Genomic DNA, 18,396 nt, shown 5'->3' on the forward strand with positions numbered 1-18,396 from the left:
AAAGTGTTACTAGAGGCTAATTTCAAGACCCCTGGTCTATTTCATATTGTTTTTTACTGTTTTATGACCCATTTAATTATGCAGGTTATGTTTAGCATAGCTAAGTGGCTATTTCAGCACATTGTATTTAAATAGTCCTTTTATTCATTTTCCTAATGAACTGTATGAAATGAACTGTATGAAATGTATTCTTGTACATCTTGTACATGATTTTATTCAAACGAGTAAGTGCTGCTGTTGGCTGCAGAGATTTCAGGATGTATTTTGGCATGTGTGCCCATATCTGTATTTGCTTAGTGCATCATAAATTATTCATGCCTCCCTGTGTCGAGAGGACCTCTTGCTTTCTTTGCTTTTGGTCTCCTACCCCCTCGTTCCTCTTACGGAAACAACAGAAAAGCATTTGCCAGGGGACATTCACCACCCTCCTTGCAACCAGTTCTAAAGTTTATTGTCAGCTACATTATTTGGGCAGTCTTTGGCCCAGAACACACAAACTCCTCTGCATGTGCTGCATAATGCATGAGAGTGTTCAGACAGGGCCCACTGTGTTAAAGGCTTTCTGTTCAATCATCACACATTTTTCTTTCCACTGTAACACATACTTTTTCAGCGTTTAGAAAAAGAGCTAAAATGTTCTATAAAATGTCTATTATGCAAAGGAACCTTAGTTGCTAAAAATGGGAAATTTGATACACAGAGAAGTACACACACCTACAAGACTATTGTTTGCAAGTAACAGAGTTTATTTCTTTTTTTAAATATACATATACAGCTTTTTTCCATTTAAATAACATCCCACCCCACCCAGTTCCATCCATCTATCCTTCCCTTGCACATCCTCTCTATGATCACACACTGCACACAACCTTTAGCCCCATCAGCCTAGAGAGCGGCCACCCAGACCTTGAAAAAATAAAAAGAAATCACGCCTTCTATTGTGCAGTATATTGCTTTTTAAGACATCTGCAAACATAAAATAAATTACTACAGCTTGTTTTATGCTCCCACATTGGACTGTTAAGAATATAATTAAACTGAGAGCACACAGTCCTTCAGTCTGTCTACACTGGCGGAGATGGGACTACCGCTGGCATCCCAGTTTCCCATTTCTCTGGCCTGGAGGATGCACGCACTTTACAGTCAGGGTGGTGCTCTGTGAGTGAGTGTGTCAGGTGTAAATTTAGTCGGTCAGTGGAAGCTGATCACGGATGCCACAGCGCTAATGACACGACCCGCTGAAAAATAAAAATCTGGAGTGCAGCGGTGAGTCCTCTGCGACAGCATCATTAATGGCCTAGTTAGAGGTTCCAATATAACCAAAACCACAAGATCTGGCAAAGCAAGTGCACACAGACTGGAGGGCAATGCTTGTAAAACGGCACTAGAGGAAAACTTGGTTTAGTCACAAGGCATGCACAATAACACTGAACTCAAAGAGTCTTTCCATGAGCGAGTGCGTTATGAGTATTGGTGTGCGTTTCTATTCATTTCTGTGTGTGTGTGTGTGTGTTCCTATGTGGATTCAGTCTTTCAAGTTTACTTGGTTCTCGTCCCATCCTCATTGTCCTAAGCAGTCTTTATGTATGCTGTCCACTTTCGTGGCCAGCGCTGCTTCTGGGTCACACTCGTGGTGAGTACTTGGGGTTTCTTGGCACCTCGGTGAAAGATTTCAGCTCATAATGGATCCCAGTGTCCACCTCAATGGATTTTCGGGAGAATAGCAGCCGGATATCATTGTGCAAGTAGATTTTTCCAGATTTGGAACTCTGGAATCTTAAGAGAAAGGCAGAATAAAGATATTAATACATTTTCCCCACAATCAGTGAATTGTATTTTCTGGTACCGGGTAGGGTGTAAATCACCTGAGGTGTATCAAGTAGCAGAGAGTTTTCTTCCTGTCCACATTCCCGCCCTCTGGCATCTCTCCTGATCCCTCTCCTTCCTCTAACGGTACCAGGAAAATGCGCTGACGCAAGAAGGTCATGTGGTTGACAGGCATGTCCCCAAAGTTAAACGTCACCAGGAACATTTTCACCACAGTTTTGTTGGGGTTGAATAAGGTCTAGGGAGAGACAAGATGCATTTTGCATTCTGTTGCACTGACAAGTGTGCCTTAATCATCACTAGTGATCATCACTAGTCACTCACCACTTGAATGGTCCCTGCTTTGGGTACACTGTATCCTTTCTTTCCCAGTGGCTCCAGAGAGATCACACCCTGTGGAAAAAAAAAAAAAAAAGGCAGATCAACGGCAAGCATCGTGTGTATTACACACAAATTATTCAGTCAATGCTGTGCCGCATATTTTTTGTGAGGTTATTGCCAATCCAGAAACATTAAAAGCCAAAACAAAGTATTTGATAGGAGACTAATTAATTTATGGATGTCCCTCTATTTTCGTCAATGCAGACAAAAGCCTTGCCATATAATGGGGGGAAAATAGCATTTGTAGTCACCTCTGTTGCCCTCCTGATATGTACAACTCATTTTCCAATACTCATTACTCAGCCTTCAAGGATGGCTTGTTCAAAGTATGGCTCAAAATAAATCATGCCTTCATGTTCATGTGAGCAAACAGACACACAATTGTTCAATTAACACATAATGTAAGATAATACCAAGAAAGGTGATGGTGCGCTGTGCTCTGAGATATCGTAGTAGGTGACTTGAACAGGCAGGGTGGCGTGTTGTGGGCAGTAGGACCCACTGGCACCAATCTCAGCAGTGAAGCCATCGATCCTGCCCGACGGAGAGAAACGACCCTTCAGAATGGACTCCTGATCAGACAAACAGAAAAAGAACAGATTTATTCTTTTAATGATAAAAATGAAATACATTAAATGTAAAACCCTGGTACAGCAAGATAAACAAGTACTGTTCAAATTGGATTAATGAATGATGAATGACATTCAAATGATTCTGTATTTGAATATTTGAACAAGGTTCAAGTCTAACTGTGTGTGTGTGTGTGTGTGTGTGTGTGTGTGTGTGTGTGTGTGTGCGCGTGTGTGTGTATTATACCTCAAAGTTCCCAAGGAGAGAGTGACTGACAGAGGCAGAAGGCCAGCCTGTCCGAGTTGACTGGCAGGTATCAGTCCGTCGTCCACTGCGAAGCTGACGACTGAAGGGGGAAGCAATCAGCTTAATGCACATGCATTACAGCAGCCAGATTTAAGAGTCTCAGCAGAAATAATCTGTAATGACTGATAAATTAAATGAAGTATCAATACTTTCAGAATCAGGAAAAGAAAAACTCACGATTTGAGCCTGATCCCACTTTTAAGTCTTCTTCCAGATCGCGTACAGTCTGCTCCACCCTGTAAAAAATGTTTTACAGTTAAATACATAATATTACAGTATTTTCATTACACTAGATTAAAATTTTTTTTTTTAATATTATCAATAGTCAAATGTAGTGTATTATGTACAGTACAGGCCAAAAGTTTGGACACACCTTCTCATTCAATGTTTTTTTTTTTTTTTCATGACCATTTACGTTGGTAGATTCTCACTGAAGGCATCAAAACTATGAATGAACACATGTGGAGTTATGTACTTAACAAAAAGTGGAGACCTGACCTCCACAGTCACCGGACCTGAACCCAATCAAGATGGTTTGGGGTGAGCTGGACCAACAAGTACTAAACACCTCTGGGAACTCCTTCAAGACTGTTGGAGAAGCATTTCAGGTGACGAAGCTCATCGAGAGAACGCCAAGAGTGTGCAAAGCAGTAATCAGAGCAAAGAAACTAGAATATAAAACATGTTTTCAGTTATTTCACCTTTTTGTGTTAAGTACATAACTCCACGTGTGTTCATTCATAGTTTTGATGCCTTCAGTGAGAATCTACCAACGTAAATGGTCATGAAAATAAAGAAAACACGTTGAATGAGAAGGTGTGTCCAAACTTTTGGCCGGTACAGTATAAAATTATAAAACACCATAAAAATAGTAGAAATATGTTTACAGAAACATTATTGATATCTAGAAAGATGATACAATATCCCACTTATGATTTTTTTCTGTGTATGTTTTACATTAATTATAAAAAAACAACAGTTTTGGACATCGCTTTTCCTTTGTACTTGTCATAATTTTGACAAAGATGTGTGACAGTACTGCTTACAAGTGCACAATTCAACTTCGAGATGCTCACCAGTAGTACCACCTCACACCAAATTGTGGGGAGGGCCAAGACCCGCCAACTGCCTTAAACTACGGGATTAAATGTGCAGTACTCACAAACAGAGGAGTTCTGGGTCCAGGGTCACAAACACAGCTGTAGTCCCGGCTGCCCATGGCCACCCTGACCAGCTGCCTGTCAGCTTTTTCTCTCCCTCCTCTCTCCCTCTGCCATGCCCACGTTCCCCGTCAACTTCCTGGTCTCCGACTCACTCTCTTATTACCTCGCTTTCTTGCATTCTGTCCGTCTGTCTCCTCTGAGTCTGTACTGTCTGTTCCCTTTCCTCTTACCCATCGGTCGCTGTCTCTCTAGCACACATGTACCAAGCTAAATGTTAAAATGCTCATTATGTATGGACAGAGACATACAAGCCTCTTTGTGTCCCAGGGCATACCCCCCATGCCACACCAACAGAAAAAGCCTTTCTGGAACAGAAAATGATATATTCCAGCATTGACCCAGAAAGTCCTGCTGAGTTTTTTGTGAGGTGATGCAAAAGCACACCTAGTTGAACAATGGCGTTCTCTATGGGCTTTATTCTAGACCCGCTCTGCTCATTCCAGCGCAGGAGTAAAAAGAGAGAGCACACATACAAATTCAGTCTCTCTCTCTCCTGCGGTCCCTTTCACTCCATTCTCCACTAACGTACATCTCAGACCTACAGTATTACTAATCATACTCATAGCCTGATGAAGAACTCTTGGGACAAACTGACAGAAAGCAGAACCCAGAAAGGTTCGCCATTTTCAAACTGGTGCAAAGCACAGCACTATAAGGGGCTGGTAGTAGCCTACTGGATTAGAACCAGAGTTCCGAGTCTCTCCAGAGGGACCGTCCCAGTAACTACTGATAGTAAATTACTCAGCTAATTAGTTGGTAGTTAACTGTATCTTTGTAAGTTGCTCTGGATAAGGGCGTCTGCCAAATGCCGTAAATGTAAATGTAAATGTATCTTGAAGAGAAAGCAACTATCCATTTTGTAGGTGCGTTATTATTTCTGTCACCCAGAAGGTGAGCTTTAATATACAGAAGTTAAAATGGGAGGAGCCCAAATATTGACAGCTCTCGCACTACTTCCTTACACTGGGTTATTTAAACTCACAGGCATAAATAGGACACAATAATTAATGAACAAAAGAGAATTAAAGATCAAGTTTATTACTTGTATTATCCATTTCTTTATATAAATCCTATGTATACCTTTGACCTTACTCATGTAGTGCTACACTTAGCACCAGTTTGAAGATAGTGGCCATAGTTTGTTGCTGCATATGGAACCTGCGTGTTCTGTGCAATATTACCTTTGTTCCCTTAAGTTTTTATATACAACATACACTGCTTACCTTGTTCTGTTCTCGTGCTGAGGGCAACAGGTGGTTCCAGAAGGGTGCGGCCTTGGCATCGGTGCTACGGCAAGACGCCAAGCCCAGACCGGGTGCTAGCAAAGCCAGTCTGCTCTTCTTGGAGGTAGAAGGACCCTCGTCCTCAGAACATGAGTCCCCAGTGTCACTGGATGACAAGAGTCTCTTCTTGGTGGGACAGTGTCCTGAGGCGGACCCAAGGACTGGGACGTGGGGGTCAACAGGGGATTTCTCAGAGGAGGGAATGCCATAGTTGGGAGGTGGATGGGGGGACTTGCGCTCCGGCGGGGAAGATTCTAGATTTGTGACCCATTCCATAGCTGCCACGGGGTCCTTGGGGTCAGAGAGATAGTACAAACTTGGGCTCCCTGTAGTCCAAGAGGTCCCGTGGCCCACGGCCATCCCATTGCTGAAGCCCTCGGAATGCAGCTCCTGCACGGAGCAGACAGGGACATCGCCTGCTGGTGGAGGCTCAACACTAGGCATTGTCAAGAGAGGACCGGCATCACAAGCTCGGTGTGGGTGTAGTAACTGAAGGTCTACCATTGGCGGGGATTTTGGGGAGAGGGGGGCCCAGGCATCGGGGACCGGCCGATCGTGGTTGTGCTGAGCTGGTCGACGGGCTGGGACAGGGCTGTGGGTTGGGGACAGGGGAGGCTGCGGCGGCGTCTTGGCTGCTGAGTTTTCAGGGTCTTTCAAATTCAGCACAGAGTAGAGGGGTTCAGACCCGGGGATGCAAAGGAGCTCCCCTTCCAGCTCTTCATCCTTCTCTTCCTCAGACTCGTGAAGCCGTTTCTGGGCGACGGGGCTCAATGGATCATCCAGACTCCTCTTCATGGCCACTTTGGCCAGACGCTGACACTCTGAAGGCTCAGAGAACCCCCCTCGCTGAGAGAAGATAGACAGCTGATAGACTTTCTGCAACCTAATCTCCTCTTCCCCAAAGGGTCTCGGGACTCCCCTGTGCACTCCAGACTCTGGAACATCAGATGGGGTGCTCGTTGGTGGCAGGTCCCCTTCCTGTGCCGGGAGCTGAACAGATGGCTCCTTCCGGGCCAGCTCGACATGGATGTGACGCATTTTCGTTCAGCTCTAACAACTGATTGTTCAAATCAATGTTGTGCAGCAGGTACAGAAAAAAAAAATGCAACAAAAGTTCTTGAAAAGTGCAAAAAGCCTACGGAGCCAATGTGAACCCCTATTTCAAATAGAGGAACCTTAGAGACACTCCTGAAGGGTAAGCACACACAGTCTTAAACAGTGCCAGGCAGCTCTGCACCTAGGACAAGGCAAAGAGGTTTTAGCACAATGTACAAAACAAATTAACGGTGAGATATTTCCTTCAAATGCTTCGCTTCGTATAGCATCGCTCAACTGTTGCCACGATCTCCCTGTGTGACTGTACCAACTATAAAAGGCCCAGCAAGTCCATTTCACTTGGGACCCCCAAAGTACATCCCTGCTTGGGATTAGATGAATTTCCCATGAAAAATAAAGTTGTACTGAACAGGGTAATGGGCAACAGCAGATGAGCTACAGCCAGTCAGCAGTACAGACTCACCTTTCAGCCGAGTGTCGAGTTTGACTCTGCACATCCACGCTGGGGCAGTGCAGTCCTGACCCCCTCGCCCTAACCTCTGTGTTTGTCCATCCCCCAGGCAGCCCCCCGAAAACCAAAACCAGCATTCCCGGACAGGCAGACTAACAAAGGAATATGCATGGCCAATTTGAAGGTTAAAACATTTCAGATAACTTCAATTAAAAGTGAACGTACGAAGATGCTGAACCATTTGAATACTCACCCTAGGGCGGAGTGTCAATGGGGTGGCAGAGCTCGTGGGGGAAGCGCTGGGGAAAATGAAGTCTCTCTCCTAAAGCTCCTCTTGTATGAGGCCAGTGGCCTGACACGCCCCTCCTGGGCACTTGGTCGTGGTGCGCACCTCACTGACTGCATTGTGACTCCGGCATTCCAATGAGAGAGAACTGCAGGAAGAACATAGAGACAACTTCCTACAGCAACCATCACAGAGAAGCATCGAAGAGCAGTTCGAGATCAGTTTAACTCTCCTGAATGAAACATCAATCTCTTTGTGATATTCTGAACTTGGCACAGACATCAAAGTCCATGCCAAAGCAAAGTTCATTGACAAAAGAGTAGTAGTAGCAGAGACGTTTTTTAATGGATACAGATCAGAGAAGGTCAGATTTGAAATGTAAATTCCATAAAAGCGAGATCATGCGTTTTCACATGTAGAAGCTGAAAATCTTCTTTTAGTGAGTCCTTTAGCTAACTTTGACATAAAAAAAAGAGTTTCTTAGCTAAAATAACCTCAGTGCCTCTTTCATGTTTTACTAAATTATTTTTTGTCCATTTCATAACAGTGTTGAATATGAAAATACATATGTAACAAATCACAAGTAAAAAATCAGGTAATGAACGATCCAGTAGCCCCTTCCGGACCGGATCCTAACATTTACATACTTTGATACTAATCTACCACTTCAGTAGTGGCAGTGGTGGCCTAGCGGTTAAGGAAGCGTAATCAGAAGGTTGCCGGTTCGAATCCCGATCCGCCAGGGTGCCACTGAGCAAAGCACCGTCCCCACACACTGCTCCCCGGGCGCCTGTCATGGCTGCCCACTGCTCACCAAGGGTGAAGGTTAAAAGCAGAGGACACGTTTCGCTGTGTCACCGTGTGCTGTGCTGCTGTGTTTCACAATGACAATCACTTCACTTTCCCTTTCAGTAATATGATAAACTTTTCAATCTGGAATACAGCGCAGTACTAGAAACGTTTCAACATGAAGGTGATCAATCATTTTCCACTGGAGTCCTGTGACCCTTTCCCCTAAACGGACAAGTGGATGTAAACTGCACCAGCAAAATGCGACCCACAAATAAGTTTCTCCCTTCAAGTCATTACATGTTTGCACACAAAAAGAAGACTAACGAAGATCTGCTAAACCTAGCTCACCTGAACGTACAACATCAGTGGGAATCACACGCCGAAGAGGGCATCTGTATGGCTGCGGCATTCTTGCACCGATCAAGTTCTAATTGCCTATTGATTCAGGTCCTGACCATATTCTCTTGAAATGTGCAACTGTGATGCCTACCATGAATCACTGAAATCAGAAACCGTTGATTTCAGAAAGGAGAATGACGAGTGAATTATGTGAGATGGTGGTGTTGTGCCGTGGTGCTGTAAGTGGTTTATGTGCTGACCAACTTTGAAGTTCCTCAAAGTTCCTCTATAACAAACTGCCCTAAAAGTAAATGTCATTTCACACTACTGCCTTGTCATTTTTTGACATACCATTCAAAACACATAATAAAACATCCAAATTGCTGTGCAACATGCTCATGCACGCACGCACGTCCATCTTGAAAACCAAACCTGACATTTTTATTTTATCTCCTTTTTTCCAGCAATGCACAAAGATGGTAAATGAAATGGCCACAATAAAAACTACTAGTAGAGAGCAGGTCCTACAGATCTACTATAAAACACTGTACTCTGGATTGAAGTCAACATTTCAAAGACCGGCTCTGTGTCACCACTATTGAATTTTACAGAATTGTATAGAGATTTATGCAATAACAGGTTGCGCAGTCACAGATTCTGTCACTTCCTGAACTGTTGACCCCTACACAACACGGCATTATTTTTACAGCTCGCAGGAACTCACACATCCTCCAACAAAGCAAAGTGACTGACGTGACAAACAAAGAGCAGCACACTGAGACATGCACACACAGATGCAAACAACACACACGAGACGGGCCGGCCCTCGAGCCCCCAGAAATAGTTGGCAGATAGGGTCTCTGGTGCATTTACCTCCAAGCTGGGGGGGTGGGGAAAGGGAGGGGCTATTTTTAGTCTCCGATGGCCTAAACAGCTAATATAGCGTGAAGGGGATCATCTCACTGGTGAGCCTGAGATCATTTAAGCTGTGGGCTGCTTGATTAGTTTCTACTCGGCAAGGTTTTCACCTCCAAACTGGGTCTGTTCCTGAGAACATTGTCACAATGTTAATAAATGGCACTAAGCTCTGTATTCAAGGAGCAAGATGAGCTCATGCTGGACAAAACTCCCTGGGGTATGATCATATCAGCACGAAGGCCAGATATGTAATTGTTTAAAAAATGCATGGGAACGTGCACACAGACACATACGTTTCCCAGGTAATCAAATCCACTGCTGAGTGCAAGAGCCTGTCGTCTCTGTCCTCTTCTGTAAACGTCCAGTTCCTGTCCACTTAATAAAATTTGTTCATGGCGCCGTCAGCTGACATCACTACTACCACTGCGCAATTAAAACGCGCGGATGTGTTTTCGGCAGCTTTATTGAATAATTCTCTTTGTCAGACCAACAAATCCGGTGCGTCCGGTGACTTCTGTTTTGGTTCAGCGATGCCTGCGGCACCCCCCCCCCGTACTCATACGTGGAACTTAGGTCAGAGGGGCTCATTCATTTTCATGTGCTCGTCCCTGGACCGTCATGAGGGTTAGAGGTCCTCTGGAGAATACCAGGAAGGGTTCACCTCTGCCTGAAGCACTGAGAAGACAGAAGACCAAAAAACCCTCCAGCCATTTGTTATGATGAGAAGAGCAGTGTACGCTGTACTGAAGTCGCATATGAGGTAGCAATAAAAAAATTTAAAAAATCATTTATCAAACATGTGCAATGTGACTCTGATCCAATTCAATTACAGGATGTCAGCATTTTAGTCATAAACTAAATCATATTAAAAAAAAACTTTCTATAAACTATAAAAAAGTGAATCAGTCTTAAGGACTTTTTTTTTTTTTTTACTCTTCCACACACACACACACACACACACACACACACACAACTGGGTGTAACTACAACCCTGTGGCAACCTGAGAGATCACCTGCGAGATCAGAGTTCACTCTGAGTTCACAGCTGACCCCGAGGCCAGCACCAAGCTGTAAGAATAGTTCCCCCATCTGTTTTAACACTAACAACAGAGGAGTCATGGGATCAAACTAGCACATGGTCGTGGACTGGACCAAGCGGAAGCAGTAAAACTTGTGTAAAAGTTGACCAATGGGATGTACCTCAGCATTATGGCCATTCATGCTCTCTACATTCGTACTCTCTACAGATCAAAAATTCACAATGAACTCATACGCAGGTTGTAGGTAAAAGTTCAAAACAGAAAAAAAGACAAAGAACAAAACTGGAGCAAGAGACGAAAACTGCATTTAAATTCAAGCAGACTGTTGATCACCTGAAAGACACCCCTACTGCAGTGAACCAAAAATATGTTGAAGAGCTCAAAATGAAATAAATGAAGTGATTACAGTGATGACCAGACATCCCGCACTCTCCTGGAAAAGCGAATCGGGAGAGGTTAATCACATTACACACACACGGACCAAAAAAAAAAACCCCACCCGACCCCGCAGCCTGCAGCCTCCAGTGATCGGATCTGGCCGTCTGATGCAAAAGCGTGACATGCAGTCGGGGGGGAACTTCTGCCAAGAACTTCCTGTGCTGCCGCGCCCGGCTCGTCGGGGTTCACGCGGTCGCACTCCGGTTATCAGGGTTCTGGCTCCAGCTGATCGCTGCCCGTCTCCCGCATAAAGGGGACTTTACCGCGTACGTGCACACTCACCCTCTCCGAAGGCCCCCAAACACCTTGCTGGCCCCGGCGTCCCTCTGCTTGGCCCTGGGTGCAGCGGTATTTTGGGTTTTGGGGCGGTGATCGTGTCGCGGAGTCTTGCAGCCGGTTGCGTTCGGCAGGTTGCTCCTTCGCGCTGCTCTCTTGCACGCTCTCTCGCTCTCGCCGCTTCCTCCCCCTCGGAGCGCGTTCTGAAGAGAGACACAGTCCGGAGTTTATAAAAAGGCTCCCGCTCAGACGGGTTCGCCGTGCCGCGGCCGATCGGCCTGTTTATGCCCAACGCCCCGCTCACCCTCAATCATCCGCTCTCTCTCGCTCCCACTTTGGCAAAGACATACACACTCTGACACTCTCCCCACACACACAGTTCCCAGACCCCCCACCCAACCATCATACTTCATTCGGCCCCTTACCCTCACTCAACCCCCCCCTCCCCGCCTTAAAGAACTTGAATACAATGAAAGCAGTTCACGCTGCCTTCTTCTCACCCCCTCTCCCACCCTCTGTGCTCCCTCTCTCTCTCTCTCTCTCTCTCTCTCTCTCGGGCTTTTCAGCTCATTTCCTCCCAGCTGATACATTCAGCCGTGTTCAGTTGCTCAGTCAGCACTGAACGCATATAGAGAGGACGAGGGGGGGGTTAGGGCGGGGAAAACGCGAAGAGCTGGAGATCCCGTGATCCTGATTGGACGGGGGGGTCAGACACCAGGGCCATCCTCCGTCGGCCTGCCCCTGCAAGAGAAAGTTGAAGCTCCGCCCACCTGCTCGGGCCTGCTGAGCAGAAGCTGTGAGAGGAGCACCGGGAGTAAGATCTGCTGTCCTGTGACTGTGTGTGTGTGTGTGTGTGTGTGGGGCTATAAATGTGTTTGTTCATGAAGTTCAAATTGGAAGGCAAAACAGGAGGAGCACAGGCCAGAATTCCACAACAGGCTGCCTGTTGCCTAGGAGACGCAAATAAAAACCACCAGCTTTCTATTCCGCCATCAATCCCCCTTTCCTGACAAAAATCAGCTTCACAAACTATTCCAAACACACACACACACACACACCCCAGATCACGCCTATACACTGCTGTTTGCGGTGAGCCGATCAGCTGAGTGCGGCGTAAGTGCAGCGTTATCAGCACAGGAGCAGAAGCGCAGTAAACAGCTGGGTGGAGCTATGCACAATGTGTGTGTGTGTGTGTGTGTGTGTGTGTGTGGAACTGGGTGCCAGTCCACCAGAGCTATTTCAGTTTCTGACTACAACTTTGGAACTTTTGAAACACACAAAAACACACTCGGAGACGCAAGAGGCGTCTCTGAAGAACCGGATCCTGAAGCAGGACGCAAATGCCGTCATGTCAACTGTAACTAAGAGACGGCTGTAGTGACCGATACGCGTATCTGACACGGTCCAGGGACAGTCCGAGCCCGGTGACACTGGACCCGAGTTCAGCACGAGAACTGACTACTGAAATCGGAAAAATTCTAACCACTGACAAGAGGGCCAGAGGTGCCCGGGACCCTCTGCCGTACGCATACGATGTTTATTTAGCCACGAAGGTGTCAGTTACCGGTTACCGGTTTTAGGCCACTGCCGAGAAGGCGAGGAGGGGGTCCGTTACAGCCGTAATGGGACAGAATACGGGACACGACCAGAAACAAAGTCCGTTTGGTGCTGCTAGTTTGTTGCCAGATACAGCTAACTAGCTTTTACTTTACTTTACTGCGCAGACGCTTTTATCCAAAGAGACACCAGCAATTCTCCTTCGGTTTCTATAAATTCTGAGTTTACAAAACTAAGAGCCCTGATAAGGCCCAACTTGTCAGGAAAAGAACATGCTGGGAAAAGTTTTTACATGTGTGTAAGCAAACGTACCTTTTTTATTCAGTTTTATACACACACCCCTAGATATGGGCGTTTCGATATTTTATGCACTTTATGAACTGAAATGGCAGTTTGGTCGTTCACAAACAGAAGCACGAACGCTGTGTCACTTGTTGGTGCCAGAGCTCTATTGAAAACATTCCTCTCCACAGCCCAGACCCATTTTCCCCCTTTAAGGCTGCCCGCAGTCCTCCCCTACATGGGAATATGGGGGGGCGTGGCTTTACAAACACACTCCGGCAACTTGGTGGAAAGCGTGCTGGCCAGAAACACGCTCGCCGGAAAACCCGCTTTTTCACTCGGAACCCAAACAGCACGTCTAGTCAAACGGAATTCAGGCTTGCTCGCCGGGCTCCGTCGCACGACGGAAAAAATAAAACAGGCTGCGGCCAAGGCAGCCATTTCACCAAAAGAATTTCAACAAGTCTTGCTTGCCAGGGGGGCTTTTCGTGGTGAGGAAGAATTCTGCCGTGATCGGTCTTGTTCTGGCTTCACAGGTATACGAGTAAACAAGTTGGGGTCCAATTCGAACTCGGTGCCAGTGTGCATTATGACAGGCGATCCACCACAGCACTGACTGTGTGAACACGTGTAGTTGTGTAGTGTTGCGTAGTACGATAATGGGTTCACTGTGAAAAATACCCGCCTGACGTGTTAGTGTTCAAGCCGGGCAAAAGGGTTCTGTTCCGATTCGACTTCCTTGTAGAATCTGAATTTCACTTTGACTCCAACTCACTGGAACCTGAAATCAACATGTAATTTACTGACATAGTGGAGGAATATTACTGAATGTGTTCATAGATCGTGAAAATGACATTGTACTGCAAATTTAGGACCAATTGCACACGAGTGAGTGCGTAATAGTGACATTTACATTTACAGCATTTATCAGACGCCCTTATCCAGGGACTTCAGTATTTAATCAGTAGTTACAGGGACAGTCCCCCCCTGGAGCAACTTAGGGTTAAGTGTCTTGCTCAGGGACCCTATGGTAGTAAGTGGGATTTGAACCTGGGTCTTCTGGTGTCTAACCCACTAGGCCACTACCACCCCATATATCTGTGAATAATTCGCAAGTGAAAGTTGAAAGCACATTTGCTTGTGTGAAACTATTCCAAGCGGGCCACTTACACCAGCAGCAACAGATTCAATCCACCGGTTCTCTGACCTCTGACCTCTTACCAGATCCAATCCCTCGTCTCTTTGTTTCTGCTTACAGACTGTCCCATCCATTCATTACCTTTCTTCAGTGACGGACAGAAACGTGGACAGAATGGACAGTGGGAGGGAAATCCAACCCACCTCACAGCGTGCTCTTGTGTCATTCATAGGATGCAGCCCTGATGACAGTGAGCGTCAGCGATGAGGAATGGAATGTTCTAGAAGAACGTGTGCCCTATCACAGCGACTCGAGCTCAGGTGATTTCTGTTTTCACACATTTTCTTATGTACAGTCAGCGCCTACTTTACCACACACGTATATCAAATGGAATCTTTCGCATGAGTAAAATGTGCATTATGTGTTATGTGAATACATGAATCAAATGTCCAATATATACGCATGCATGAAATGAATATCTAAATCACGTCCAAGAAATTTCTGGAAACCACATCGAGGTTCCTGGTTGGTAATGCAGTAATCCCGGTTTTTCCATACGTGCAGTATTTTTTCAGCGCAACTTTCAAGGGCAAGCCCAGACACATGCGCATTCGTCAGTGTCAGATTGAAAGGAAACCTGCGGGGATCCGACGTCCGTAATCTCCGACGCTCGGCCCACATCGTGCCACCACAGTGCTGTTAGTATGAGCGCGCGTGCGAGTCGCACATCTGTTGTGCACTCCCTGCGCCCTCATAAAAGACTCGGGAAGGAGAATTTATGAGAGCTATAGGCTGCGTAAAGACTGGGCTCCGGGGCGACCAGAACCACGCCAAAGATTTTGTTGTATCGATACACAGGAACAATTACACCCAACAGCGACTAATCTATGTACAAAACACACACATCCACACACACACACACACACACACTTAGTCCAAGGACTCATCCTGAAGGCTTATCCAGGCCCAGGGGGAGGGTGCAGAGTGTGTTGATGTGGGAGGAGGAGGAGGAGGAGGTGGCTGCACCTTGTTAATCCCGCGCCCGGAAGGGAGAGCCGAGGGGTCGGAAGAGGGAAGAGGTAGCCTGCCGGACGGGAGGGAGGGACGGCAGGAGAGACCGAACAGAAATAAAGGGTCCAGGAGGAGGCCCTCACCCACAGACAGACAGACACGTGCAACGTGCATTCCCACAAAGACAATAAAGCTCACACCTCGCACACGCACATGTAATTAAGCCATCCGTCAAAATGACACACGTGCGACCGAAACGCTGCAAAAGCACCGGCTTCGCAAGAACGTCACCCGACGTGCCTCACGACAGATTCAAGCGGCTCTGCAAAATAAAAGGAGACGTTTACTTTGGACGCCATCGGTTTAGAGAACTGCCAGTCCGCCCGATCTGCGAAACCGCGGTTGGGGCGCCTCCTGTTCATTAGGAGAGGCGCGCAGCGGCCCGGGCCAAACCCGAGAAACCCCAACCCCGCTCGGCCACAGGCAGGATATAGCCGAGCCGTAGAGAGGAAAGCAAGGGAGGGGAATGGAAAGGGCGGCACGGACGAGGGAACGGCTCAATATTGTCATTATTCCATGCAGGCCGACGGCAGCGAGGTTCGGCCGGTCATCCCTGATATACACACGCCGGCTACTGATGTCACAAAACACTCCAGGGCCATTCTGACCCGGCTTTTTGTTTACCCCGCTTCTCGTAGGGTGAAAGCGGGACGGATCCCACAAGTGTCATTAAATGCTCACAACAATATGTTATTATTACAATCGTACCAGGCTTTTTCAATAGGCACATTACAGCTATTAAACGGTTAACAATTGGTTCCGGCTCTGCAGGAAGCTTCCAGGTGCTTCCATGGTCTGAGATACACCTCTGAGGGAGACGGTAAAGCCGCGTTTTCTGTGTCAGGGAGGAATCAGGGCTTTTCGGGGATCTGAGCATGGAGGTGCACGCCTGTAATAGAGTCCCCCCCGCTGCTTCTGGGGACAATAGGAAGTGTGGCATGCTTTGCATTCCGCATGCATGTCAAGCACCTCTGAGATCCTGCACTCCAACTTCAGCAATTCAACTACCAGCTGCTACACACACACACACACACACACACACATCATCTAAACATCAAGTCACAGATTATGATGAGACATTACAGTTTGGGGTTTCCAACAAAAGAAATCCTGTATTCAGCTCAAACCCCACAGGAGAAATCTTGCATACGCGTGTAAGTGTGTGTGGTTCTTATAAAATCCCCCCTCATTCCCTCTCTCTCGATCGCACACACACACCCTTCCTCAACCCCAGAATAAAGACGCGATTTGCTCACACAAAGCCATCAAAGCGTGTAACCGAAATAGAAACAAAAAAAAAACAAGATCTATTAAGGCTAGAAAGACGGCAACAGAGATGCGTGTAAGACAACAATGGTGTTCCAGGAAATTAGACAGTGTTCATCACAGACAAAGCGGAGGGCAGATCGCGTTGGGGAGACAAAGTAACATCCATTCTCGCGTTGTCCCGTCGACCTGTCATAACTGCAACACGAACAATGAAATGTCAGGTTGAAGTGACGCGGTTTTCATCTGCGACGCGGATTCCTGGACATTTCAGGACCACGAACTCGCCAAATCATTGCCACTGAGATGGGATGCAAGTATTTAGCATTGATCGTATAAAAGCATCGCGGCACTTACCAAACGTCCGGGTTTAAAACGCAGGCGGAAACAACGCGTCTGCTGAGAAAGAGTTAAAGGAGCTGCATTCCGTCGTCTGGAATAGTTTTGTCCTTATTGTGGCTCTGACAGCCTGGCCGCTGGTAATAACTGAAGTGTCAGTGTTAAAATTCCAGCTAGGCCAGCACAGCACCTACTTCCTGCTGTGGTTTGCAGGGGAGAGACGCCGAACGTGAACGAGCGGGGGGGGGGGGGCAACTGGTGCAGTTTTAACGCCCGTTGGTGTCTCGATCGCGTCCCCTTTTCTCGGACAGTGAAGGCGATTGTCCCCCTTCGCCGTTTCCCCTCGGTCCTTGGAGCCCTCGCCCATGAAACTACTCTGTCTCTTTAAAAAAGAAAAAAAAAACACACGACAGCGCTTCCGGGGTCTGCGAGAATATATAGGGAAGGCGGGGCTAAGGGCGGCCGCGAGGCGTGTCATTCATGCGATTGGCTGGCCGTGATGCCGCTGTCCAATCATGTCGCAGCTCTAGGACTGTGTTTCAGGAAATTACAATAACGAAAACGTATTCCTACGTTTCAAACGGTGGTTGGCTCACAGCTAAAGAAGGTTTCCCTGGCCACGCCCAGTACACGTGCTATTTGTCCTAGTCTATTCTTGAAAGAGGAACAGGCTGATACTGGTGAAGAGGAGGAGATCCGTTCCACGACAAACTTTTACTGTGACATCATTATGCGCGATGCGACAAATATGTCGTACTCCGTATACACGGAGTACGTGTTTTGCTGCAACCACTGACCCTCGGAAGCGTGTTTTTTTACAAAACATTTAAAACATCGCGGGTGCCTGTGTGTTTATGGATCTATACAGTCAGATCCATCTGTCACAAGAGTATGCAGCCGTCCGATAGCGCCCTGCCCTGCTGTGCTCCTGGGGATCCTGACGTGGTGGTCACGTGGCTCGTGTCAGGCCATGTCATATGTTATTGTTCCATGTTGTAAAGGGCTGCTGCTGCTGCATCGGGGCAGTTTTGTGAAAAGAAGGAAATCCCTGAATAGTGACAATGTTGTGCAACGCGTTTTGGTGGCGCATTACAGTGTTGCTGAAGCATTCAATTTCACCTGATGATGTCAAAGCACCGCATGGGTAAAAACGCTTGACCCTTGCAATACTCTTGCCACTTAACTGTGGCTCCCTGCTGTCAAAAATCCTCCAATAACGTTAAAAAAAGCTTTACAACAGACACTGAGAAAGCCATTGAGAAAGCGATTAGAGAGAGACTTTTGCATCCTTTCCTTCAGTGAAGCACTCAAGCAGGTCATCTCACACATTTGCAAAGCTGACAACGTTACAAGGTCAACGTTTAAAAGCTTTTAAAAATACACACAACTTCGTGCATTTGTGGTTATGCACTGCAGCGTGTACATAATACCCTGGGAAATTACACAAGTGTTACTGCAGAACACGGTTGCAACAGGAAGATTGTTCGGCTGTTTTGTCCCCTGCTTGAGTGAGAGTCGCTAGTGGCTCTCCGGTCAACAGTTTGTGACGCCACTCAT

General features: G+C 46.7%; 1 protein-coding gene across 2 annotated transcripts; it reads right to left on the minus strand.

The window, feature by feature from the left end:
* Positions 1 to 794: 794 nt before the first annotated feature.
* Positions 795 to 17,228, minus strand: atosb (atos homolog b). 2 transcript variants are annotated; one of them, XM_028997287.1, is made up of 11 exons: positions 16,858 to 17,228; positions 11,193 to 11,389; positions 7,351 to 7,531; positions 7,110 to 7,249; positions 5,531 to 6,827; positions 3,262 to 3,320; positions 3,025 to 3,124; positions 2,622 to 2,780; positions 2,152 to 2,220; positions 1,866 to 2,065; positions 795 to 1,776 (listed from the first exon to the last, which is right to left on the minus strand). In XM_028997287.1, the coding sequence occupies exons 5-11, from the start codon at positions 6,626 to 6,628 to the stop codon at positions 1,623 to 1,625; spliced, it is 1,839 nt and encodes a 612-aa protein (XP_028853120.1). In that variant the 5' UTR covers positions 6,629 to 6,827; positions 7,110 to 7,249; positions 7,351 to 7,531; positions 11,193 to 11,389; positions 16,858 to 17,228; the 3' UTR covers positions 795 to 1,622. The 2 variants fall into 2 exon arrangements, with proteins under 2 accessions (XP_028853120.1, XP_028853121.1); XM_028997288.1 differs by lacking the exon at positions 16,858 to 17,228 and adding an exon at positions 11,491 to 11,583.
* Between the last annotated feature and the right edge of the window lie 1,168 nt (positions 17,229 to 18,396).

This window comes from Denticeps clupeoides, chromosome 11 (assembly GCF_900700375.1).
Source record: "Denticeps clupeoides chromosome 11, fDenClu1.1, whole genome shotgun sequence".
Classification (NCBI taxonomy): Eukaryota; Metazoa; Chordata; class Actinopteri; order Clupeiformes; family Denticipitidae; genus Denticeps; species Denticeps clupeoides.